The 26,506-nt window shown below is 38.5% G+C and overlaps 1 protein-coding gene across 1 annotated transcript; it reads left to right on the top strand.

Moving 5' to 3' along the window:
* Positions 1-12,957: 12,957 nt before the first annotated feature.
* On the top strand, positions 12,958-26,201 carry LOC106086386 (platelet glycoprotein V-like). The gene is made up of 2 exons (XM_013251042.2): positions 12,958-13,278; positions 24,871-26,201. Exons 1-2 carry the CDS (start codon positions 13,162-13,164, stop codon positions 25,951-25,953), a joined length of 1,200 nt encoding a protein of 399 aa, XP_013106496.1. The 5' UTR covers positions 12,958-13,161; the 3' UTR covers positions 25,954-26,201.
* The last annotated feature ends 305 nt before the right edge of the window (positions 26,202-26,506 follow it).

Raw genomic sequence — 26,506 nt, 5'->3', positions numbered from 1 at the left:
AACCCTGTCTATTAGCTGTACTTTTCCCAATGCATGTGTTCGTGTAATGACAGATTTTTTGTCTACAACAATTACACTACTTCCATGGTAGAGCATGATTTAGTGTATCTGTTGGAAGTTGTATTGATGGCTTCGAACGCTAGACAACGGCTCTCGCTATTGCTCCACGTGCACAAATTCGAATCCCGGCTGGGCTCTGCCGAATTTTTATACCCTCCACCATAAGATGGGGGGTATACTAATTTCGTCATTCTGTTTGTAACTACTCGAAATATTCGTCTGAGACCCCATAAAGTATATATATTCTTGATCGTCGCGACATTTTATGTCGATCTAGCCATGTCCGTCCGTCCGTCTGTCTGTCGAAAGCACGCTAACTTCCGAAGGAGTAAAGCTAGACGCTTGAAATTTTGCACAAATACTTCTTATTAGTGTAGGTCGGTTGGTATTGTAAATGGGCCATATCGGTCCATGTTTTGATATAGCTGCCATATTAACCGATCTTGGGTCTTGACTTCTTGAGCCTCTAGAGTGCGCAATTCTTATCCGATTGGAATGAAATTTTGCACGACGTGTTTTGTTATGATATCCAACAACTGTGCCAAGTATGGTTCGAATCGGTTCATAACCTGATATAGCTGTCATATAAACCGATCTTGGGTCTTGACTTCTTGAGCCTCTAGAGGGCACAATTCTTATCCGATTTGAATGAATTTTTGCACGAAGTATTTCGTAATGATATCCAACAACTGTGCCAATTATGGTTCAAATCGATCCATAACCTGATATAGCTGTCATATAAACAGATCTGGGGATTTGACTTCTTGAGCTTCTAGAGGGCGTAATTCCTATACGATTTGGCTAAAATTTTGCATGACGTATTTCATTTTTACTTTCAACTATTGTGTCAAATAAGGTTCAAATCGGTTCATAACCTGATATAGCTGCCATATAAACCGATCTGGGATCTTGACTTCTTGACCCCTAGAGGTCGCAATTATTATCCGATATGCCTGAAATTTTGTACGATGGATCCTCTCATGACCATCAACAAACGTGTTTATTATGGTCTGAATCGGTACTTGTTTCATATCAAGTTTTTTGTCTGTTAGGGCGGAGATCATTAAATTTTTACAATTTTCTCTTGTTTCTCTTTCGAGACGAGCTCAATGATCGGACATACCAATCGTTGAGCCAACCAGAACGCTTTAGAAAGCCTTGTAAAATGCGACTGTTACCATCTTTTAATTCGAACAAATATTGAAAACTAGTTAAAGCGCGCTAAGTTCGGCCGGCCCGAATCTTATAAACCCTTCAACATGGACCGACGTTGTCAAGTTCTTTGCCCGGTATCCCTTTATAGTCAAACAAAGGTTAATGGAATAGAATTGCTATGTACCTAGTCTGACCATACTTGATTTGGATGCTGGCGACCATAGTAGAAGGCATTGTGCACAATTTCAGCCAAATCGGGTAATAATTACGTCTTATATGGGCTCATAAAGTAAAATCTGTTGTTCGGTTTATATGTAAGCTATATCAGGTTATAAACCGGTTCCAACAGTACTTGGTATACTTGTTGGAAGTAAAAAAACAAAATTTCAGCCAAATCGGATAAAAATTGCGGCCTCTAGCTCCTCAAGAAGTCAAGATCCGAGAACGGTTTATATGTTAGCTGTATAAGGTTATGGACCAATTTTGACCACACTCACACAGTTATTATTATACAGAATTTCTGCTAAATCGGATAATAATTGTGGCAAGTACATCAACACAGAGAGCAATATAGCAATATATAGGAAGTATTCGAATAAAAATTCCAAGCGGCTGGCTTTATTGCATCAAAAGTTAGCGTGCTTGGTTCTGGTTCCAAATTAAACGACCAGGTTTGCTTTGGGATGTACTCTACAGATCTAGAACTGGTCATATCAAAAAGTTTATCCGACCACTGCAGTGTGTATCAAGCAGAAATACTTGCAATTAAGGAAGTGGTGGAATGGCTAAGATATAAGGTCATAACGACAACAGGCATAATAATCTTCTCAGACAGCCATTAAATCCCAGGAGAACGTATTTCTGTACACAAAAACCGCCCTCGACTGTCGCAGATCTCTCAACGATATGGCAGAACAGTTCAAAATTCACTTGTTTGTGTGTGCCGGGCCACAGAGATATCCCAGGGAATTGTAAAGCGGACGAGCTTGTGAGACTCGGCACTACCCTACCAACTCCAGGGATGCTGGAATCTGTGGGTATGCCTCTAGCGACATGTAAGCTAAGTTTTCAGGACCAGGCCCAAAGGACAACGAATGATAGATGGTCACAAAGAGGAGGCTGTGAGCATTCCAAAACTATGTTGCCTAATCTAGACTTGAACAGGTCTACCGCTTTGCCGTCACTGGCAAGATCAGACGTCTCAGTCATTGTGGCCGTCATCACAGGTCACTGTCTAATCGGAAAACATGCTGACAGACTGAAGGTTGCCAATAACGACTTTTGCAGAAGCTGTGAGGACATCGAGGAAGAGAGACCAAAGAACACCTTCTGTGTATGCGTCCGACACTAGCAGTCAGAGTTCCACCTTAGGTTCTCATTTCATTGAGAACCTGTCTGATTTAGCTAATGTGAACATTCACAAGTTGTTGGGCTTTTTAAAGCGATCTGGATGGTTCAACGGTAGGAACTAGAAGGCATTTTCCTTCTTCTGTTTCTGTGGTGTCACAACTGACGAAAACGTCTAAGTGAGTTTGATGGTAAACTGCCACTTAAACCTAACCTAACCTAGTGTGCATTTGATAGATGGACGGACATACGGATGTACAGACGGACGGACATTAATCGACTTAGAATGTCAAGACGATCAAGAATATATATTCTTTGTTGGGTCTCAGACCAATATTTCGATGTGTGACAAAAGGAATGACGAAATTTCTATGCCCCAATCCTATGGTGGAGGTTATTAAAATGAGAACCTGTCGTTGAATTCATCTGCCTGCTAGCAATCTCGTTAAGATTAAGATTTACACCTTGACCAGAGTTTCCTGAAACATGTCTCTAATATAACCGAAAGCTTGGGTTAAAAAATGTTTTCGGAGTTTTTACTTCAGCTGAAATCATGTCTCCACATTTTCCCCTCTATGTAAAAAAAGCAATTTGTGTACAGCAACAGTGCTGCTGTACACTTTAGTAACTCTGAGTCCTTCGTTGATTGTTTTCGAACAAAGATTTTGTGATTCCTAAAGAAACACTGCGGCAACAACGTTAGATGCAACCAAGGCAAGTTGTTGTGTTTTTCGACTCTTCTTCGATTTGAGAAAATCCTTTTCGATGTTAGTGTCCTGCGCCGTATTTATACCATTTCGTTTGTATAAACACAGTAGAAGTGTGCTGGCAATGTTGGCTGAAGTTATAAAGAGAACAAGTAATGATATGTACTTAACTGTTATGGTTGTATTTTAAAGGGTTTAAAAAAATGGAAACTGCTACATATTGATAAATGGTTACGTTGTCATGTGACGGCTACGGACCCAGTGTTTCTCTCTCTTTGGTCATGTGACGGCTACGGACCCAGTGTTATCTTTGATACAATGCCCGATGTTCCAGGCTAGAAGTGGTCATATCGAGATGGTTATCCGAGCACTGGAAGCCACCGTGGCGCAGAAGTTAGGTTCAAACCCCGGAATAAACATCAGAAAATTTTTCAGCTGTGGTTATCTCCTTACTAATGCTGGTAAAATTTGTGAGGTATCCTGCTTTGTTAAAACTTCTCTGCCGGTGTCGCTATACGGCACCCCGTTCGGATTCGGCATAAAAAAGGAGGCCCCTTAATGTTGAGGTTAAACTTTAATCGGACTGCACTCATTGATACGAGAGAAGTATCCCCTGTTCCTTAATGGAATGTTGATGTGAAATTTAGTAGTTTGGTAGTATCCGAGCACTGTAGAGTGTTCCAAGCGGACATCTTTGTAATTAAGGAAATGGTGGAATGACTAAGATGTATTGACATAACGACGATTGGCACAAATTACTTCTCTGTCGGACAGTCACTAAAACTGTGGAGAACGTATTTCTGAATTGAAAAACTGCCCTCAAGTGTCTCAGATCTCTCAACGAGATTGCTGAATAATTCAAAATTCACCTGTTCTGAGTGCCTGGGCACAGAGATATCACAGGAAATTTTAGAGCAGACGAGCTTATGAGACTAGGAACTACCTTACACATATCTGTGGGTATGCCTCTAGTGAAATGTAAGATAAAGTTACAGGATCAGACCTGAAAGGCAACGAATGATAGATGGTCACAAGGTGGAGGTTGTGAACACTCTAAAATTAAGTGGTCGAATCTTTATTTGAAGAGGTCTACCGCTTTACTGTCGCTGGTTAGAACCGACAGACGTCTCAAACATTGTATCCATCATGGAAGGTCACTATTTATCGGAAAACATGCTGACAGACTGAAGGTTCCAAGTAAGGACTTCTGAAGAAACTATGAGGACGTCGTTAAAGAAGAAACTATGGAACATTTGCTGTGTGTTTGTCTAGCCAGTCAAAAGGAGTTCCATTTCAGGTTCCTATTTCTTTGAGAATTTGTCTGGTTTAGAGGATGTTGACACTCGGATGTTGTTGGACTTTTTAAAGTGATCTGGATAATTCAATGGTCACATAAACCTTACCTATGCTTAACCCTCTAATGTTAAAATTGCGTGATTGGTACCTGCATAATATCCACTTCGGCCTATGTTCAAGAGTATAGCCAGAGATGTATACTCTTGGACATAGGCTCGAGTGGTTATTGTTTGAGCAGTGAAAATGGCATATTTTTTGGCGATTTTCCAATAAGGACTTGATATCTTTTTTTTTAATAAAATACAAACCATTTGAGATATTTCAAAATCTTTATTATCGGCTTGGTTCATATGGCCACCGCAGGCTGGTTTGCTTTTGTCAATACGTTGGACCCACTTTTAGATGACCCGGCCACCTATTTCAGCTCAAACGGTCGCTATTTTTCGTTCAATGTTGGGTCTTCCAAAGTCGTCTGCTCTTTGGTATAAACAAAGGGCTTAACGTTGCCCAGTAGATAATAGTCTAGAGGCGTCAAATCGCACGAACGAGGCAGCCAATCTGCAAATTTGGCCATGAACATTCCATTCCACTAAGGAACAGGGACAAACTTCTGAATCAACTACAGTTCGATTTATGTTTTATTAATCTCTATTATAAGGGGCCCTCTTTCGATTCAGAACGGTTTGCTGAAATGCGTACCTCTTTGGAGAATGTTTCCAACAGCTTTTTTTCCGATGGCCACGCTAGCATTCGAACCCAGACGTTCAGCGTCATAGGCGGAAATGCTAACCTCTGCGCTATGGTGGCCTCCAACTGAGACGGCCAATCTACTGGGCCATTTCTTGAGATAACAAGCTCAGCAACCTTACTATTCAATTAATCGATTGCAACGTGTGCGGTGCGGCTTGTAGCACTGTGCTGTTAAAACCACATGCCGTCCAGGTCTATATCTTCGAACGCAGGCCAAAAAGAACCCATTAAGCCAAAAATTAGCTTCATCACTGAAGATGATTTGGCTTTGATTCTCATATTTTTTGAATGGCAAAGGCATTTGTAAACCAATTTTTAACTTTTTATACCCACCACCGAAGGATGGGGGTATATTCATTTTGTCATTCCGTTTGCAACACACCGAAATATCCATTTCCGTCCCTATAAAGTATATGTATTCTTGAAAGTCGTAAAAATCTAAGACGATCCGGCCATGTCGGTCCGTCTGTCTGTCTGTTGAAATCACGCTACAGTCTTTAAAAATGGAAATATTGAACTGAAACTTTGCTCAGATTCTTTTTTTGTCCATAAGCAGGTTAAGTTCGAAGATGCTATATCGGACTATATGTTGATATAGCCGCCATATAGACCCATCCGCCAATTTAAGGTCTTAGGCCCATTAAAGCCACATTTATTATCCGATTTTGCCAAAATTTGGGACAGTGAGTTGTGTTAGGGCCTTTGACATCCTCCTTTAATTTGGCCCATATCGGTCCAGATTTGGATATAGTTGCCATATAGATCGATCTCTCGATTGAAGGTCTTTGGCCCATAAAAGGCGTATTTATTGTCCGATTTTGCCAAAATTTGGGACAGCGAGTTGTGTTAAGCCCTTAGACATCTTTCTTCAATTTTGATTAGTGATTAGGCTTTTCAACATTCGTGTCGTATATGGTTCAGATCGGTCTATATTTAGATATAGCTACTAAAAAAAAACAATATTTTTTTCTACAAAGTTGAAGAATGACTTGTACTTATAAGACCACTCAATGTCCGTGCCGAATTTGGTCCAAGTCGGATCATATTTCGATATAGCTGCTATGGGGGCATAAATTATGCATTTTTCACCGGAGTATGATGAAAGGTGGTTTGCATATATACCCGAGGTGGTGGGTGTCCAAAGTTCGGGCCGGCCGAACTTAGCGCCCTTTTACTTGTTAAGATTCAGGTTGCTTACAAAATTTACAATAATTTTGCCTTATCAGGGTTTGAAATCCGATTCTGCAGTCAAAAGTTATACTGGTAAGAAAATTTCGGTTTTTAAGATCCACGGTTATTATGATCTAAATCGGGTTATTACTTGATATAGCTGCTACATAAACCGATCGCCCCAATTGACTTCTCGACATGACTAAGCCGAATCGGAAGGAATTTCTGAGTCGAACTGTACATTTTATCACAGTAGTAATGGTGCAGGGTACAGTTTGTGATTTGGATTCATTCTGGGACTCAACTTGATTCCTTAAAAATCACTACATCCAACATTGAACGTCAAATCGGCATGGGTTATCGTCGTCATGGGATCAAAAGGAGAAACAAATTTAAGGCATGCGTTTCTCTATTTGCAAGAAAAAAATGTTTCTCCTTTATAGCATGGGGCGGTATAGGCACCAGCTATACAAGGATTTTTGTTAGATACGATTATTTGAATTCCATTTGGTTCTTCGTTGCATTGAAATGCAACCAACCAATGAACTTCCTTCGGGAAATGAAGTGGTCGCATTAGAAAACCCTCATGCGAACAGCGTAGGCGTCACTCCACTATGATTGTAAGGCCAACATGCGAATAAAGAAGTCGTTTGCAATTGTATTTCGATGTAAAAGGCGAATTTAAGATACACCACCACAAAGCAACATCAAAAGCATGTCATGTCATTATGCACAAGATCCGCATAGAATCACAACCTCATGGCATACGCGTCTTTGTATTTACAAAGTATAATTGAATATTAACGTGACTTCTTTGGTTACCAAAACCAATGCATGCATAAAAACAACAGTTGATTGAATTGTAGTAGAATAAATAGCTCGAGTAAAATGCATACATATTAGGGTGGGCCAATGTGTATGGACTACAAAAACCACACCAAGGTGTTGTTGTAACTAATAAACTGTTTCTACGATTTTTTGCCAAAGAAACTATGGGTCGAAATAAAAATCAAGTTTCAAGCTTTTTTCAAAGTCCATCCTTTATTAATTGACTTTCTAGGCCCAGACGAAAAGGCTGAAGCTAAGATACTTGAATGAGAGTCAATGTTAATATAGTCCGATCAGAGCCACATTGAGGTCGGATGTTGAGATGCCTAAAACTATTCACTGTTTCAAATTTCAGCGAAATCGGGTAAACAATTAAGCTTTTATGATCCTCAGATCCCTTATCGGCAGATCGGTTTATGTGACAACTATATCCAAATATACCCCGATCAGAACCATATTGAGGTCGGACGTTGAGACGTCTAAAACAATTCACTGTTTAAAATTTGAGAGAAATAGGATAATAAATAAAGCTTTGATATGCTTCAGACCCTTTATCGGGAGATCGGTCTATATGGAAGCTATATCTAAATATAGTCCGATTTGAGCCATACTTGGGTCAGGTTTTGGGAGGGCTTAAAGTTTTCACTGTATCAAATTTCAGCGAAATCAGATAAAAAATAAAGCATTTTTAGGCATTAGACCCTTTATCGACAGATCGGTCTATATAGCTGCTATATCCTAATACGGTCCGATTTGGCCCGCATGATACCGCATGCAAAATTTCAGCCAAATCGGACAAAAATCGTGACGTCCAGGGGCTCAAGAAGTCAAATCCGGAGATCGGTTTATATGGGAGCTATATCTAAATCTTAACCGATATGGCCCATTTGCAATCCCAATGACCTACATTAATATTCAGTATCTGTGCAAAATTTAAAGCTGCTGGCTTTACGCGTTCGACCACTATCGCGATTTCTACAGACGGAAGCACGGACGGACGAATCAGAATGTCGAGACGATCCAGAGTATATATACTTTATGGGGTTCCAGGCCAATGTTTCGAGGTGTTACAAACTGAATGATTTGGTTAGTATGACTAGTGACTTGTATTTATAAGACCACTCAATGTCCATGCCGAATTTGGTCCAAAACACACCATATTTCGATATAGCTGCCATGAGTGCATAAATTATGAATTTTTCACCGAGATGCTTGGAGCGAAAGACGGCATCGCAGTCAGCCAAAAGGCTGCATTAACTTGGAGTGCAACCCATGCCTTAAAGAACTATGGCGAACAATAAAACGGGTCCAAGAGTCTTTGATAATGTCGCTAGGGACAGCTTGGCGGTAGTAGTTGTTGACAAGGGTGAAGAACAAGGCTGCAGGAATTATCATCTGTATACTCCGATGTCCTTGCAGTAATGTCTGAGTCTACTTTAGTTTCTGACGATGCAGGCTGGTATCGGGGCCGATACAAATTAATTGCAATTGAAATGTATCGTTTGCGCGTTAAGAAAGATTGGCGAGATCTGGCCAAGAGCAGCATTGGATTTAGTCAAGAAGGAAGATATTTCTTCTCGACCAATGGCACACGCTTGGATACCAAAGATTTCCTCAGATCCTGAATCCATACTTGGGAAGCTAATGGCTTGAAGATTGGTAGATTAGATGAGCCTAATGGCGACCAGAGGCATGCATTATTCATACTAGTGTCCGGCTGTGTCGCAGACACCAACAAGTCTGAAGGAGTTGTATCTTAAGTCCATAAAGGACGCATTTATTTTCCAATTTCGGCGAAATTTGGGACAGTGAGTTATGTTAGGCCTCTTCACATATTTCTGTAATTTGACCCACATCGGTCAAGATTTGGATATAGCTGCCATATAAACCGAACTTTCGATTTAAGGTTTTGGACCCATAAAAGGCGCATTTTGGGATAGTGAGTTGTGTTAGGCCTCTTCACATCTTTCTTCAATTTAGCCCAGATCGGTTCAGATTTGGATATAGCTGCCGAATAGACTGATCTCTCGATTTAAAGTCTTGACCCCAAAAAACCGCATTTATAATCCGATTTCGCTGAAATTGTCACAGTGACTTATGTAAGGCTTTTCGATATCCGTATATATGGTTGAAATCGGTCTATATTTGGATAAAGTTACAAAAAGACCAAAATTTTGTTTTACAAAATTGAAAAATGACTTGTACTTATTAGACCACTTAATGTCCGTGTGAATTTGTTTCAAATCGAACCATATTTCAATATAGTTGCTATGGGGCATAAGTTATGCATTTTTTACCGGACTATGACGAAAGGTGGTTTACATATATACCCGAGGTGGTGGGTATCTTTAACGGCTTTTTTTGTTTTCACATAAAATTTCACTCATTTTTACCCCACCATTGGTTGGGGGTATACTTATTTCATCATTCTGTTTGTAAATCGTCGAAATATTCGACCACATAAAGTAATATATATATTCTCCATTGTCATGAGATTTTAAATCGATCTAGACATGTCCGTCCGTCTGTCGAAAGAGCGCTAACTTTCGAAGTTAGTGTAGGTCAGTTGGGATTGTAAGTGAACCATATCGGTCTGTGTTTTGATATAGCTGCCACATAAACTGATCTTGGATCTTGACTTCTTGAGCCACTAGAGGGTGCAATTCTTATCCGATTTGGCTGAAATTTGACATGCAGTGTTTTGTTATGATTTCCAACAACTGTGCTAAGTATGTTCTAAATGAGTGAGCTGTCATATAAACCGATCTGGGATCTTCTTGAGCCTCTGGAGGGCGCAATTATGATCCGATTTGGCTGAAACTTTGCATGACATGTTTCGTTATGACTTCCAATACTGTGCTAAGTATTGTTCAAAACGGTCCATATCCTGATATAGCTATAAACTGATCTTGAATCTTGACTTCTTGAGCCACTAGAGAGCGCAATTCTTATCTGATTTGACTGGAATTTTAAACGACAAGTTTGGTATGACATCCAAGAACTGTTCTAAGTATGATTCAAATTGGTCCATAGCCTGATATAACTGCCATATAAACTGACCCGGGATCTTGACGTCTTGAGCCTATAGAGGGCGCAATTATTATCCGATTTGGCTGAAATTTTGTGCAACGGCTTCTTCTATGACCTTCAAATAATGACTGAATCGGTCTATAGCCTGATACAGCTCGCATAAAACCGATCTTCCTATTTTATTTCTTGGGACCCTAAAGAACGTATTTCTTATTCGAATTGGCTGCAATTTTACACAATTACTTCTACTATGGACTCCAACATTCATTCCGTCCGTCCGTCTGTCTGTCGAAAGCACGCTTACTTCCGAAGCAGTAAAGCTAGCCGCTTGAAATTTTGCACAAATATTTCTTATTAGTGTAGGTCGGTTGGTATTATAAATGGGCCATATCGGTCCATGTTTTGATATAGCTGCCATATAAACCGATCTTGGGTCTTGACTTCTTGAGCCTCTAGAGTGCGCAATTCTTATCCGATTGGAATGAAATTTTGCATGACGTGTTTTGTTATGACTTCCAAACTGTGCCAAGTATGCTTCAAATCGGTTCATAACCTGATATAGCTGCCATATAATCCGGTCTTGGATCTTGACTTCTTGAGCCTCTAGAGTGCGCAATACATGTCTGATTGGAATGAAATTTTGCACGACGTGTTTTGTTATGATATCCAACAACTGTGCTAAGTAAGGTTCAAATAGGTCCATAACCTGATATATATAGCTGTCATATAAACCGATCTTGGGTCTTGACTTCTTGAGCCTCTAGAGTGTGCAATTCTTATCCGATTGAAATGAAATTTTGCACAACGTGTTTTGCTATGATATCCAACAACTGTGTCAAATAAGGTTCAAATCGGTCCATAACCTGATATAGCTGTCATATAAACCGATCTTGGGTCATGACTTCTTGAGTTTCTAGAGGGCGCAATTCCTATCCGATTTGGCTGAAATTTTGCATGCCGTACTTTATTCTTACTTTCAACAACTGTGTCAAATAAGGTTCAAATCGGTTCATAATCTGATATAGCTGCCATATAAACCGATCTGCGATCTTGACTTCTTGAGCCTCTAGAGGTCGCAATTATAATCCGATTTGCCTGAAATTTTGTACGATGGATCCTCTCATGACCATCAACATATGTGTTTATTATGGTCTGAATCGGTATATAGCCCGATACAGTTCCCATATAAATCGATCTCTCTATTTTACTTCTTGAGCCCCCAAAGGGCGCAATTCTTATTTGAATTGGCTGACATTTTACACAGGTCTCCAACATATAATTTAATTTTGGTTTAAACCGGACCCTATTTTGATATCGCTCTAATAGCAGAGCAAATCTTTTCTTATATCCTTTTTTGCCTAAGAAGATATGCCGGGAATATAACTCGACAAATGCAATCCATGGTGGTGGATATATAAGACTCAGTCCGGCCGAACTTGCAAATTGCAAATTTGCCCATGAAAATTCCACTAAGGAACTGGGGCATACTTTTTACAAATCAGAGAGTGCTGTCCGATTCAATTTTAAGCTCAATGATAAGGACCTCCTTATTATAGCCGAGTCCGAACGGAGTGCCGCAAAGCGACACCTCATTGGGCAGAAGTTTTTACATGGCAAAGTGCCTCACAAATGTCGCCAGCATTAGGAGGTGATAACTACCGCTGAAAATTTTTTCTGATTTTCCTGTCAGGATTCGAACCCAGGCGTTCAGCGTCATAGGTGGACATCCTAACCTATGCGTTGGTCCGGCTGAACTTTCCACGCTTTTACTTGTTTGTTGGTAAGTTGTTGGCATCACTGATCGCAAATGTCCATGAAGAGTGGTTCCACCGTTTTCTCAACTACCGCTGGATGCGTAAGGAAGCTCGTCATGACAAGGATGTGAGGACGAACTCCTCGCGGACTCGCGGAAGACGGGGTTAACGTAACAGTAGTAGAAATTCTGAATCCTGACTATGATCCAGTTTCTGCAGATAAATCTCCGTCATTGCAAGACTGCTTCGGCTCACTTAAGGTCCTTCCTTTATTTATTGTTTATGAATAACTTACTTCGCCAAAAGCTACAACTCCAATTAGAGCGGAATTCAAAACCGCTTATCCATATCATATTTAATGATTTTTAAATTTCCCCATCGCATTATGCCAACTGAACACAATTCGATAATAGTATGTTTTGATCCCATCCTTCCGGCGGAAGTTGTAAATTTCATTTGTCGTTGGCGCCAAAATTCCATTTGATACACATTCATTTACAGCTGCCAAATACATGCAGACAATTTCGATGTAAGAGCGTTAAGCTACATGCATTCGATTACCTCGAAATAAGATTTTGAATGTTCCAAAAGGCATACTCCACCATTTGTTCCAAAACATTCCCTTGTAGGTCAGGAATGTTGCACATTATGCCTGAAAGAGCTTTCGCCGCAGCATGCGCAGAGAACACATGAGTAATGAGAGTAACAACTCATCTAAGAGCACTCTCTTTTCACTGGAATGTTCAGGGAACTTAATAATGATGTTTACCGGCTTTTGTTGTTAGCAAAACTTCCATTGGTAGATGTCAACAATACGAAAACATGTCAGTTACTATTTGAATTTGATGGATAACGGTTACGGATGCGGATGCGGAAGTCAATTTGTGCGTAGAAAGCATTCAACAGCCAGCACACAAGTACTACGAAACCGTGCTAACAAATCGCTCGACTGAAAAGTGCAAGAATCAAGTGATGTGACGACGGAAGAGCATTGCAATTTGTATTTTTATAGCAAAAATCAATAGATACAGAATTTGAATACAAACAAAGAATTTAAATTGAAAATGTTGAATTTATGGCTGTGGGCAATTGCGTTCACTTTGAGTTGCATATTAAATTCACAATTGGTTGAAACTACAAAATCCTGCCCTCTAGAGTGCATATGTCTATCACAAACGCAAGTAAGTTTAGATTGGAAAAAATTAAAAAATTTCCTAAATACAATAAAAAATCAAAATAGTATTTAAAAAAAAAAAAAATAAAAAAATAATTAACCAGTCTAGTTTGCACTTTGGGAAAGTGTAATTTGAAGTTGATCAAATTTGTGAAATAAATAAACACAAATAAAACAGCAATGTATTTAACTCGAGATAAGTTATACAGCCAGCTTTTACGTATTGTTGGATTTGAATATATGTACACCTGATACCCACTAAAGCCTATTAGTTAAGCCGTTGAAGTCGGACCTTTTTATAAAGTGAAGCAAGCAATAAAGCGCAAAGAGTTTAATGTGAGAATAAAACTGATAAAGCAATTTTCTATAGTGAAACAAATTAAATTTGTTTAAACGAGAATTAATGAAGTTCCATATTTTAACACAGTTTTTTTTATATGCAAAAAAGGATTTTAAGACCAAAGAAAGGGCAGCGCAAAAGAAGTAAAATGCTATCTATACGAGTATATAAAAGACTTTCGTGACTGACTGATTGACTGCTCAAAGCCCAGCCCAAACGGCAAATGCTAGGACCATGAAACTTGGCACGATTGTGGGTCTTGGGTCGTAGGCGCGTAATAATATGGGATTTTGTGATATTCGTACGTTTCGGCAATAAAACGTACCAAATATTGGGTTGCCCAAAAAGTAATTGCGGATTTTTTGAAAGAAAGTAAATGCATTTTTAATAAAACATAGAATGAACTTTAATAAAATATACCTTTTTTACACTTTTTTTCTAAAGAAAGCTAAATGTAACAGCTGATAACTGACAGAAGAAAGAACGCAATTACAGAGTCACAAGCTGTGAAAAAATTTGTCAACGCCGACTATATGAAAAATCCGCAATTATTTTTTGGGCAGTCCAATAGTACGAAATAGTGAATGCTTGTAGAGAACGAACGGAAGAGCTAGGCGAAAATGGAAGATAGTCTCTAAACAAGTAAAAGCGTGCTAAGTTCGGTCGGGCCGAACCTTATACACCCTCCACCATGGATCGGATTTGTCGAGTTCTTTTCCCGGCATCTCTTCTTAGGCAAAACAAGATATAAGAAAAGATTTGCTCTGCTATTAGAGCGATAACAATATATGGTCCGGTTTGGACCACAATTAAATTATATGTTGGAGACCTGCGTAAAATGTCAGCCAATTCGAATAAGAATTGCGCCCTTTGGGGGCTCAAGAAGTAAAATAGAGAGATCGATTTATATGGGAGCTGTATCGGGCTATAGACCGATTCAGACCATAATACACACGTATGTTGATGGTCAAATCGGATGAAAATTGCGCGCTCTATTGGCTCAAGAAGTCAAGATCCCAGCTGTATCAGGTTATGAACCGATTTACGCCATACTTAGCACAGTTACTGAAAGTCATAACAAAACACCTCATGTTAAATTTCAGCCAAATCGGATGATAATTGCCCGCTCTATTGGCTTAAGAAGTCAGTTTCAAGATCGGTTTATATGACAGCTATACCAGTTTATGAACCGATTTGAATCATACTTAGCACAGTTGTTGAAAGTGATACCAAAACACTACGTGCAAAATTTCAGTTAAATAGAACGAGAATTGCGCCCTCTAGAGGCTCAAGAAGTCAAGACACAAGATCGGTTTATATGGGAGCTATATCAAAACATGGACCGATTCAAAACCATACTTAGCGTAATTGTTGGAAGTGATACCAAAACACTACATGCAAAATTTGAGTCAAATCGGAAGAGAATTGCGCCCTCTAGAGGCTCAAGAAGTCAAGATCCCAGATCGGTTTATATGGCATCTATACCAGATTATGAACCGATTTGAATCATACTCATCACAGTTCTTGGAAGTGATACTAAAACACTACGTGCAGAGCTTCAGTCAAATCGGACGAGAATTGCGCCCTCTAGAGGCTTAAGAAGTCAAGACCCAAGATCGGTTTATATGCCAGTTATATCAAAACATGGACCGATTTGGCCCATTTACAACCCCAACCGAACTACACTAATAAAAAGTATTTGTGCAAAATTTCAAGTGGCTAGCTCTACTCCTTCGAAAGTTAGAGTGCTTTCAACAGACAGACGGGCGGACGGACATGGCTAGATCGACATAAAATGACATGACGATCAAGAATATATATACTTTAAGGGGTCTCAGACGCATATTTCGCGGCTTTACAAACAGAATGACGAAATTAGTATACCCCCATGCTATGGCGGAGGGTATAACGAAAACCCCAAATTGTACCGAATGTTGGGGAAATAGTACATTTAGTGACGCATTTGGTACTATTTGGTACCTACTTTACGAACTGAGCAAGAGCTCTGAATTTGGGTGCTTAGGTAATACAAATTGGATGATTATACAAGTTTTTGGAAATTTTTAGGTACCTAAAAAAGTACCAAGTAAAAGCGTGCAAACTTCGGAAGGGCCGAATCTTGGGAACCTTGGATTCTGCTAAAAATGTATACAAAATAAATTTAGTTGAAGGGCATTATTTTATTCTACATACCAAACTTTCGTAAAACCAGCAAAAATTAAAGCATCTACGAATCGAACCAGGATGATCGAGAGACCGGTTTACAAAGGAGAAATATCAGGTTATCGACTGATTTATACCGTATTTGGCACAGTTATTGGAAGTCGTAGCAGAACAATACATGCAAAATTTCAGTCAAATCGGACAAAAGTTGGGCGTGTAAGGCCTCAAGAAGTCAAATCGGGAGATCGGTTTATATGAGAGCTATATCTAAATCCGAACCGATATGGCGAATTTGCAATCCTCGACGTTCTACATCAATATTATGTATCTGTGCGAAATTCTAGTTTTACGCGTTCGACCGCTATCGTGATTTCGACAGAAGGACGGACATAGCTAGATCGACTTAAAATGTCATGACAATCAAGTATAAATATACTTTATAGGGTTGTAGACGATCACGAGGTGTTACAAACAGAATGACGAAATTAGTATACCCCTATCCTATGATGGAAGGTACGAAATGGGTGAACCTTGAACAAGGCGAACGGATAGAGCTATAATTTTGAAATTAATCTTAAATGATCATGTTGCGTAAAATTGGGGTTGGGAAAAAAATGTGGAGAGTTGTTCTCGAAATGAGAGAAAACGTACGTTTGGTACAGTATTTGATACAATTTGGTACTTTCTTTACGAATAGAGCTAGAGCTCTGAAATTTGGCATGTAGGTACAACTAGGAAATATTTGATGGGTGACTAAATAAGTTTTTCAAATTTCGTATATTTTAGTACCAAAAAGGACAACGAAGTATAAAATTGCTTATCTACGTTCACAGAGAACGGCGATAGCTAGAATAAATCGACTAGGTAAAAATGATCATGATCTTGAAAAATTGTGTATTCGGCAACAAAACGTACCAGAAGTGGAAGAAAACGTACTAAAGAGCTGTAATTGGTACTATTTGGTACATTCTTAACTGATTGAGCTCAAGATTTCGTAATTGGGACACAGTTACACATTGACAGTATACATTTGGCAACTAGGAGGTTTTTTGAAATTCGTCTACTTAGGTGCTAAAAAGTACAAAAACGCTACAGTCTTTAAAAATAGAGATATTGAGCTGAAACTTTGCACAGATTCTTTTTTTTTTGTCTATAAGCAGGTTAAGTTCGAGGGCGCAAAGGTAGCCGAGTTGGTAGCGTGTTTGGATTACCAGTGGGTTCGATTCCCGCCAGAAGCATTGGTCTGTCGCTACTCTAGTATCACAATGGACTTAAAATTGTCTAAGTGAGTCTCTAAAGGACTGCCACTCTTACCTAACCTAAACTAGGTTAAGTTCGAAGATGGCCTATATCGGACTATATCTTGATATAGCCCCCACATAGACCGATCTAAGTGAGTCTGTAAAGGACTGCCACTTTTACCTCACCTAACTTAAGCTTGGTTAAATTCGAAGATGGGCTATATCGGACTATATCTTGATATAGCCTCCACATCCGCCGACCGATCCGCCAATTTAGGGTCTTTGGCCCATAAAAGCTACAGTTATTATTCGATTTTGGTGAAATTTGGGACAGCGAGTTGCGTTAGGCTAGTCGACATTCTGCTTCAATTTGGCCACAATCGGTCCAGATTTGGTTATACCTGCCATATAGACCGATCCCTCGATTTAAGGTTTTGGGCCCATAAAAGGCGCATTAACTGTCCGATGTCGTCGAAATTTGGGACAGTGAGTTTTGTAAGGACCCTCGACAACTTTCTGCAATATGGCTCAGATCGGTCGAGATTTGGATATAGCTGGTATGTAGACCCACCTTTCGATTTAAGGTCTTGCGCCAATAAAAGGCGCAATTATTGTCCGATTTCGCCGAAATTTGGGATAGTTAGTTGTGATAAGCCCTTCAACATTCTTCTTCAATTTGTCTCAGATCTCTCGATTTATTAGACCATCGATTTCGATAAAGCTGCTATAGGGACATAAATTATGCATTTTTCACCGGATTATCTAAAGTTCGACTCGGCCGAACTTAACGCCTTCTTATACCCACCACCGAAGGATGGGGGTATATTCATTTTGTCATTCCGTTTGCAACACATCGAAATATCCATTTCCGACCCTATAAAGTATATATATTCTTGATCAGCGTAAAAATCTAAGACGATCTAGACATGTCCGTCCGTCTGTCTGTTCAAATCACGATACAGCCTTCAAAAATAGAGATATTGAGCTGAATCTTTGCACAGACTCTTTTTTTGTCCATAAGCAGGTTAAGTTCGAAGATGGGCTATAACGGACTATATCTTGATATAGCCCCCATATAGACCGATCCTCCGATTTAGGGTCGTAGGCCAATAAAAGCCACATTTAATAGCCGATTTTGCTGAAATTTGGGACAGTGAGTTGTGTCAGGTCCTTCGATGTCCTTCGTCAATGTGGCTTAGACCGGTCCAGATCTCGGTTTAAGGTTTTGGGGCCATAAAAAGCGCATTTATTGTCCGATGTCGCCGCACTTTGGGACAGTGAGTTGTGTTAGGCCCTATGACATCCTTCTTCAATTTGGCTCAGATCGGTCCAGATTTGGATATAGGTGCCATATAGACCGATCTCTCGATTTAATGTTTCAGGCCCATAAAAGGCGCATTTATTGTCCGATTTTGCCGAAATTTTAGACAGATAATTAAGTTACGCCCCTCCTTATATTTCTGAAATTGGGTCTAGATCGATCAAGATTTGCATATAGCTTCCATATAGACCGATATCTCGATTTAAAGTCTTAGCCCCAAAGAAGGCGCATTTATAATCCGATTTAACTGAAATTTAACACATTGACTTATGTTAGGGTTATATGGTTCAGATCGGTTTATTTTTAGATATATCTACAAAAAAGACCAATATTTTGTTATACACAATTGAACAATGACTTGTACTTATTTGTATTTGGTCCAGATCGGATCATATTTCGATGTAGCTGCTATGGGACATAAGGTATGCAATTTTCACCGGATTTTGATGAAAGGTGGTTTACATATATACCCGAGGTGGTGTGTATCCAAAGTTCCGCCCGGCCGAACTTAACGCCTTTTTACTTGTTACTTGCTTGAAATTCCAACATTTAGGTACTACAAAGTACAAAATGGTTCTTTCTTTACGGATTGATATAGAGTTCTGACATTTGATATGCAAGCACACATTAGCAATATATTTCGGATTACTAGGAAATTTGTTTTTGATATTAGTACATTTAGGTACAGAATGTAAAATTTGTCTACAGGTACTTCTTAAAAAAAATTTAGCGGGATACTAGGACATTTTTTTGAAATTCGAGGATTTAGATTCTAAAAAGTAGAAAACATTTTACTTTCTTTACGGGATGAACCAGAGGTCTGGTCAATACAAGTACATATTGAGGATTTAAACCGGGGGACCAGACAAGTTTTTTTTTTTTTGAAATTCGTACATCTAGGTACCAAAACACGCAAATTAATACTTTCTTTACGGATTGAGCAACAGCTCTGAAAATTGGGATACAGTTACTACTTAACAGAATATGTCGGGCAATTTGAAGATTGTTTTGAAATTCGTACATGTAGGTGCTTAAACGTACAAAACAACTTTTTACGGATTGAGCTAAAGCTAGTAAAATTTGGGTACAATTACACCTAGACAGTATTTATTGGGCGACTAGGAGATTTTTTGAAACTAGTACATCTAGGTACTAAATCGTACAAATTGGTACTTTCTTTACAGATTGAGCTAAAGCTCTCATAATAAGGATATCGGTATTTTGGTATAGGATATATTGTAGTATATATTAGACACTAGAAGAGTTTTGTGAAATTCGTTTCTATTCATTTCCTACATTCAGTTACTAAAACATACAAAATTATATTTTCTTTGCGTTACACCTTGATAGTATATATAAGGCGATTAAAATGTTACTTTCATTACGGATTAGGCTAAAGCTCTTAAAATTGCGAGACATTTACACCTTGACATTTGATTGTAAGAACTCAAGAAGTCAAATGGAGAGATCGGTTTATATGAGAGCTATATTTAAATCTGAAATGATGTGACCCATTTGCAATCCTCAACGACCTACATCGATACTTAGTATCTTAGCAAAATTTGAAGCGGCTAGTTTTTCGCGTTCGACCTCTATCGTGATTTCGAAAAACGGACGGACGGACATGGCTAGATCGAACGTCGAGACGATCGAGAATATATATGCTTTATGGGGTCTTAAACGAATATTTCGAGGTGCTACAAACGTAATACCCCCATCCTATGGTGGTGGGTATAGGAATCAATTTGTGTTTGTTTGTCGGTTTGTTTGTTTGTGTGTTCCTTATAGAGCGGCTGAACCGATTTTCTTGAAATTTTCCCAGATGGTGCATTATGGTCCCTTAGTGAAATATGATACAACATTTTTTGACATCTGAAGGGGCAGACATTCCCCCTTATCCTAATTTTCAGAAACGCCATATCTCGGAGATGGGTGGTGCGATTTAAGCGACATTTTGTGTGCTCTCTTATAATGACCTAGAAACAAAAACTCAGAATCCAAATTTTGGATGGGGTACCTAGGGGGGCCACCCCACCCCAAAAACCTACTAAATATATATACACCAAGTACGACAATATGGGACTCAAATGAAAACCTATCTGATATACAATTGTCGGACCAAGTGTTTGGGCGACCACCCTACACCCAAAACATCCCTAAATCGGACATATTTACCGACCATGGTAATATGGGGCTGAAATGAAAGGTATATGCGAGTAGAATACTAATTTTTTATTCAAATGTTGGATGAAACCAAAACCCCCAAACAGGACTTATTTACTGATCATGGCAATGACCATGGGGTCTAAATAAAAGCTATTTGAATGTAGAATACGAATCTGATATCAAAATGTGGGGCCAAATGTTTGGGGGCGCCCTTCCCCAAAAACATCCCCCAAAGAGGACAATTTATGCCCATAGCAATATGGGGCTCAAATGAAAGGTCTTTGAGAGTAAAGCAAGAATCTGATATCAAAAAAGTCTCTATGGGGCCACCCCACCCCCATAACAGCATCCATAAGTCACTGCGTCAAATTTCAACGAAATCGGTTAATAAATCCGCTTTTTATAGGTCCAAGACTTTAAATCGAGAGATCGTTCTATATGGTACCTATAACCAATTCTGGACCGATATGGACCAAATCAAACTAGGATATAATAATCATCCTATTTTATTATAACTCCACTACTATATCTGTAGTTATATCTTAATAATGGCTGGCTTCTATCAAACTTAATTCAGGTCCCGAGATTCATATGTGGGTCAGATGTCGGGAGGCTTAAACCAACTCACTATTTAAAATTTCGACGAAATCGGGTAATAAATAGAGCTTTAATGAGCTTCATACGCTTAATAGGCATATCGGTCTATATGACAGCTATATCTAAATATATTCCGATATTTACTATATTTAAATCAAATGGCGAGTAAAAATTGCAAATTTTGCCCATGAACATTCCACTAAGGAACAGGGGCAAACTTCTCACATATCAATGAGTGCAGTCCGATTCAAGTTTAAGCTTAATGATAAGGGGTCTCCTTTTTATAGCTGAGTCCGAACGGCGTGCCGCAGTGCGACACCTCTTTGGAGAGAAGTTTTACATGGCATAGTACCTCAAAAATGGGGAAACAGTCGGTAGGACGGCGAAAATCCTATGGGGGATCCAGATCGTGAGAAGACGAGGCTATAACTGAAAGTAAGTAGGAAGGTCAGTATAACTATTGGTATCATAGGACTACGAGTACAGTGAGTAGTTTTAAGCATCCCAAAATATGAATCAGATTAGACTATATAGATATAACTGCCATATAGACCGATCTTCTAATTAAGGGTCTTAATCCCCTAAAAAGCCGACTTATTGCCCCTATTGAGATATAACTGTGGATATAGTAGTGGAGTTATAATTAAATAGGATGATTATTTTATCCTTGGTGGTGGGTATACAAAGTTCGGCATGTTTTTACTTGTTTTAGAGCAAATTTTTTTTTGAAATTTTATAATATTTTGTTTCGAAAAGTCCCAAAAATTTTAAGTTAGGAAGATTTTTTTTTGTACTTTGGCTTTTGGAAAAAATTTCAATAATTTTTGTATTAAGATAAAGTTTTATCAAAATGTTGTCATAAAAAAAACTTTCGATGAAGTTTTACTTTAGAAAAAATGTCATTGAAATGTTGTCTTTAGAATATTTCTTTTTGAAAGTTTGTTTCAAGAAATGATTTTATTGAAATTATGTCTTTAGAAAAAATGATTTAAAATTTTGTCTTTAGGAAACATTTCACACAAATGTTGTCATTAGAAATAATTGTTGTAGTATTTACCAGCATAGACCAAAGCGTTTTTATAGCCACCACCATAGGAGGGGCGTATACTTACCTAGTCATTCCATTTGTTACAATTAGGATGATTATTTTATGATGATGATTATTTAAATAGGATGATTATTTTATCCTTGGTGGTGGGTATACAAAGTTCGGCATGTTTTTACTTGTTTTAGAGCAAATTTTTTTTTGAAATTTTATAATATTTTGTTTCGAAAAGTCCCAAAAATTTTAAGTTAGGAAGATTTTTTTTTGTACTTTGGCTTTTGGAAAAAATTTCAATAATTTTTGTATTAAGATAAAGTTTTATCAAAATGTTGTCATAAAAAAAACTTTCGATGAAGTTTTACTTTAGAAAAAATGTCATTGAAATGTTGTCTTTAGAATATTTCTTTTTGAAAGTTTGTTTCAAGAAATGATTTTATTGAAATTATGTCTTTAGAAAAAATGATTTAAAATTTTGTCTTTAGGAAACATTTCACACAAATGTTGTCATTAGAAATAATTGTTGTAGTATTTACCAGCATAGACCAAAGCGTTTTTATAGCCACCACCATAGGAGGGGCGTATACTTACCTAGTCATTCCATTTGTTACAATTAGGATGATTATTTTATGATGATGATTATTTAAATAGGATGATTATTTTATCCTTGGTGGTGGGTATACAAAGTTCGGCATGTTTTTACTTGTTTTAGAGCAAATTTTTTTTTGAAATTTTATAATATTTTGTTTCGAAAAGTCCCAAAAATTTTAAGTTAGGAAGATTTTTTTTTGTACTTTGGCTTTTGGAAAAAATTTCAATAATTTTTGTATTAAGATAAAGTTTTATCAAAATGTTGTCATAAAAAAAACTTTCGATGAAGTTTTACTTTAGAAAAAATGTCATTGAAATGTTGTCTTTAGAATATTTCTTTTTGAAAGTTTGTTTCAAGAAATGATTTTATTGAAATTATGTCTTTAGAAAAAATGATTTAAAATTTTGTCTTTAGGAAACATTTCACACAAATGTTGTCATTAGAAATAATTGTTGTAGTATTTACCAGCATAGACCAAAGCGTTTTTATAGCCACCACCATAGGAGGGGCGTATACTTACCTAGTCATTCCATTTGTTACACCTCGAAATATTGATCTGCGACCTCATAAAGTTTATATATTCTGATTGTCTGGACATTTTGAGTCAATCTAGCCATGTCCGTCCGTCCGACCGTCCATCTGTCGAAATCACGATAGCGGTTGAACGCATAAAGCTACCCCGTTGAAATTTTATACAGATACATCTTATCTCATCTCGATGGGGACTGCAAATGGTCCATATCGGTTTGGATTTGGATATAGCTCCCATATAGACTGATCTCCCGATTTAAATTCTTGAGCCTCTGGAAGCCGCAATTTTTGTATGGTTTGTCTGAAATTTTGCATAAATTGTTCTGCTATGACTTTCAATAACTGTGCCAAGTAAGGTCCAATTCGGTTTGCCTGATATAGCTTTCATATAAACCGATCTCCGGATATGACTTCTTGAGCCCTAACAAGCCGTAATATTTGTCCGATTTGGCAGAAATGTAGTATTCTGTTACGACTTTCAACTACTGTGTCAAGTACGGTTCGAATCGGTCTATAACTTGATATAGCTCCCATATAAACCGATCTCTTGATTTAACTTTTTGAGTCGTTACAAGCCGCAATTTATGTTCGATTTGGCTGAAATTTTGCATGCGGTGTTTTGTTACGACTTCCAATAACTCCTCCGTCCGTAAGGGGGAGGATCCGCCCCCTTGCGATATCAAACTAGTAAGGAAAGTTAAAACACACTACACCTACCCTTCAATTATCAATTTGGCAATAGATATATGTATATGAGAGCTATATCTTAATTTGAACCGACTTTTTTCGAACAGATCGTTTGAAAATTATATGGGAAAAAATATATATGGGAACTATTTATATTAAAATCTGACTTTATATAGATGAAATCTTGCAAATATGTTAAGATCAGTAACAAAATAATGCGTGCCAAATTTTGTGCAGATCGGTTGAAAATTGTAGTTACTACGGCCATTTAAATGCAAATCGGGCGATACATAAATATGAGAGCTGTATCAAAATCTGAACCGATTTTTACCAAAATCAATAGCGCTCGTCCTTCAGCAAAAACAGGGACATGCGCAAAATTTCGTTACGATTGGACAACAAAGCGACCTGTTCCTTGATTACAAGAATACATGGACTCACAGACGGACTGACGGACTTGGCTAAATCGAATCAGAAAGTGAATCTGCGTAGATCGGTATACTTATCAATGGGTCTAGTTCTTCTCCTTCTTAGCGTTGCAAACAATTGCAGAAACTTATAATACCCTGTTTTACATTGGTGGTGTAGGGTATACAAATTATATAGCTTATGTTTCCTTTTGGACCAACCTACATAATCTGTGAAAATTTCAAGGTAATCGATTGAGCCGAACAACTCCTCGCCGTGTTGGCCCAGGTTATCATTAGCCGATCGCCACATTTTTTCTTGTTTAGCTTATTGGATTAAAAGGGGGAAAAAATGGAAAAAAAAAACTTTTGGTTATGGGGCGCAGGCCTCAGAAATGATTTTGTATTTTTCTCTAAATAAAAACAAATTGGATCAATTAAATACATTAAATTGTAATTGAATAAATAATGAATCGAAACTTTTATGCAATTGTCTTTTTTTTTTCTTTTAGGTGCTTTGTAATACCGGCGGACTGAATCACATACCATTGCGTCACCTGCCGTCAAATGTGGAACACTTGTCCTTGACCAAAAATCACTTTGCTGTTATTAAACCGGACTCATTTGCGGGACTGCGTTCTCTAAAGAAGTTATCATTGGATGGTAACAACATAACCAAAATTAAGCAGTTCGCTTTTCGTGGTCTCCCCCGCCTGAAAGAGCTCTCCATTCAATATACACCATTGCAGGTGGTCACCAGTTTTGCATTTGCCGGCCTGCAAAACCTCTCCACCATATTGCTTAGCCACAATCAGATTGCCAGCATAGAGGCTTACGCATTTGCCGGTACCTCCAATGTCAAGCTAATACTGCTAACCAATAATCCACTGTTACGCATCGAGAGTTTTGCCTTTTCCAGCCTCACACAGGTTGGCCATCTATTGTTGCCATCGGGCATACGGACCATAGAGTCGAACGCCTTCTTTGGCATGTACACAGTGGGCCTGCTCAAATTGGCTTACATGGATCTGGAGCAAATACAGCCATACACATTTCGTGGTCTATCCAATGTGCTATTGCTCACCATCCAGGAGTCGGATTTGGGGGCAATCAGTGGCGAGGCATTCGCCGGATTGACACAGGTGGACACACTTCAGCTGCTGAACAACAAAATTGACATTATCGAGGCCCTGGATTTCAATGACACTGCCGGCATAAAACAACTAAAATTACATGGCAACCATTTCCTGCAAACACCGGAAGCAGATGACATTTGTCTGGACGGCGTAGACATACTGGAGTTGGATGGCAATTACTTTCCCTGTGGATGCCAACTGCACAATCTGCTGGAGAGTGCATTCGCCACAAAAACCCCCAATTCTACAGTGCATCTCATACAGCGCAATTACTGCATTTCTCCCATCGAGATGAACGGTCGTCGTATGGCCGATGTTCAGGTGGCGGAAATAGCCCCCTGTCAAGAGCATCTAATGCAGGCTAATTTAGGGTCAAAGGCAAGCAACTTGAAGTCTCCACTCTTGTGTCTCGGTGCAGTAATCCTGTGGCTCAAATTACTGTTGCCTCACAAATTATAGCAGTAAGATTAGAGGACATTCGTGCATGTGCTCCATTCTGTTCCTCTACCACTTTTGTTGAGTTCCTTCTTGGATGCTTTGTTATTGCGATGGAAATGAGGGTGTGTACTTTTCAGTTGCATTTCTCTGTTGGCCAATTTTTCTACGACAACACAATTAGACACTAATCTTAAATGGATTTACCATAGACAACAACAAAAACCACATATAAACTAAGTCAATTTTGCTAAGTAAATATTATCGTATAAAATGCCTAGACTAAGTAATGTTATTTATAAAACATAAAATCTATTTCAAAAAACACTGTATGTCATTTTATTCATTAGCAAGTTGTTGGTTAAGTACTACAACATATTTAAACACTAGAGAAGTTCTTATGTGGGTGGAAATAGCAAAGATCGGTCCAAAAATTTAAAATATAAATGTGTGAAAGTTGTATTGATGCCAGACAACGACAAATGCATTTGCTGTCGCTCCGTGTCCAGGTTCGAATCCCGGTCGGGCCTCATTTCTTAAAATTCCATGAGGGTATTATAACTTAGTGAATTAGTTT

This window comes from Stomoxys calcitrans, chromosome 4 (genome assembly GCF_963082655.1).
Source record: "Stomoxys calcitrans chromosome 4, idStoCalc2.1, whole genome shotgun sequence".
NCBI lineage: Eukaryota > Metazoa > Arthropoda > Insecta > Diptera > Muscidae > Stomoxys > Stomoxys calcitrans.
The sequence above is the reverse complement of the archived record's forward strand: the minus strand, read 5'-3'. Positions and strand labels throughout refer to the sequence as shown.

Coding starts and splice junctions, on each gene's coding strand:
- LOC106086386 (XM_013251042.2), top strand. CDS start 13,162: ATGTTGAATTTATGGCTGTGGGCAATTGCGTTCACTTTGAGTTGCATA. Junction 13,279..24,870: donor TATGTCTATCACAAACGCAA/GTAAGTTTAGAT, acceptor TTTTTCTTTTAG/GTGCTTTGTAATACCGGCGG.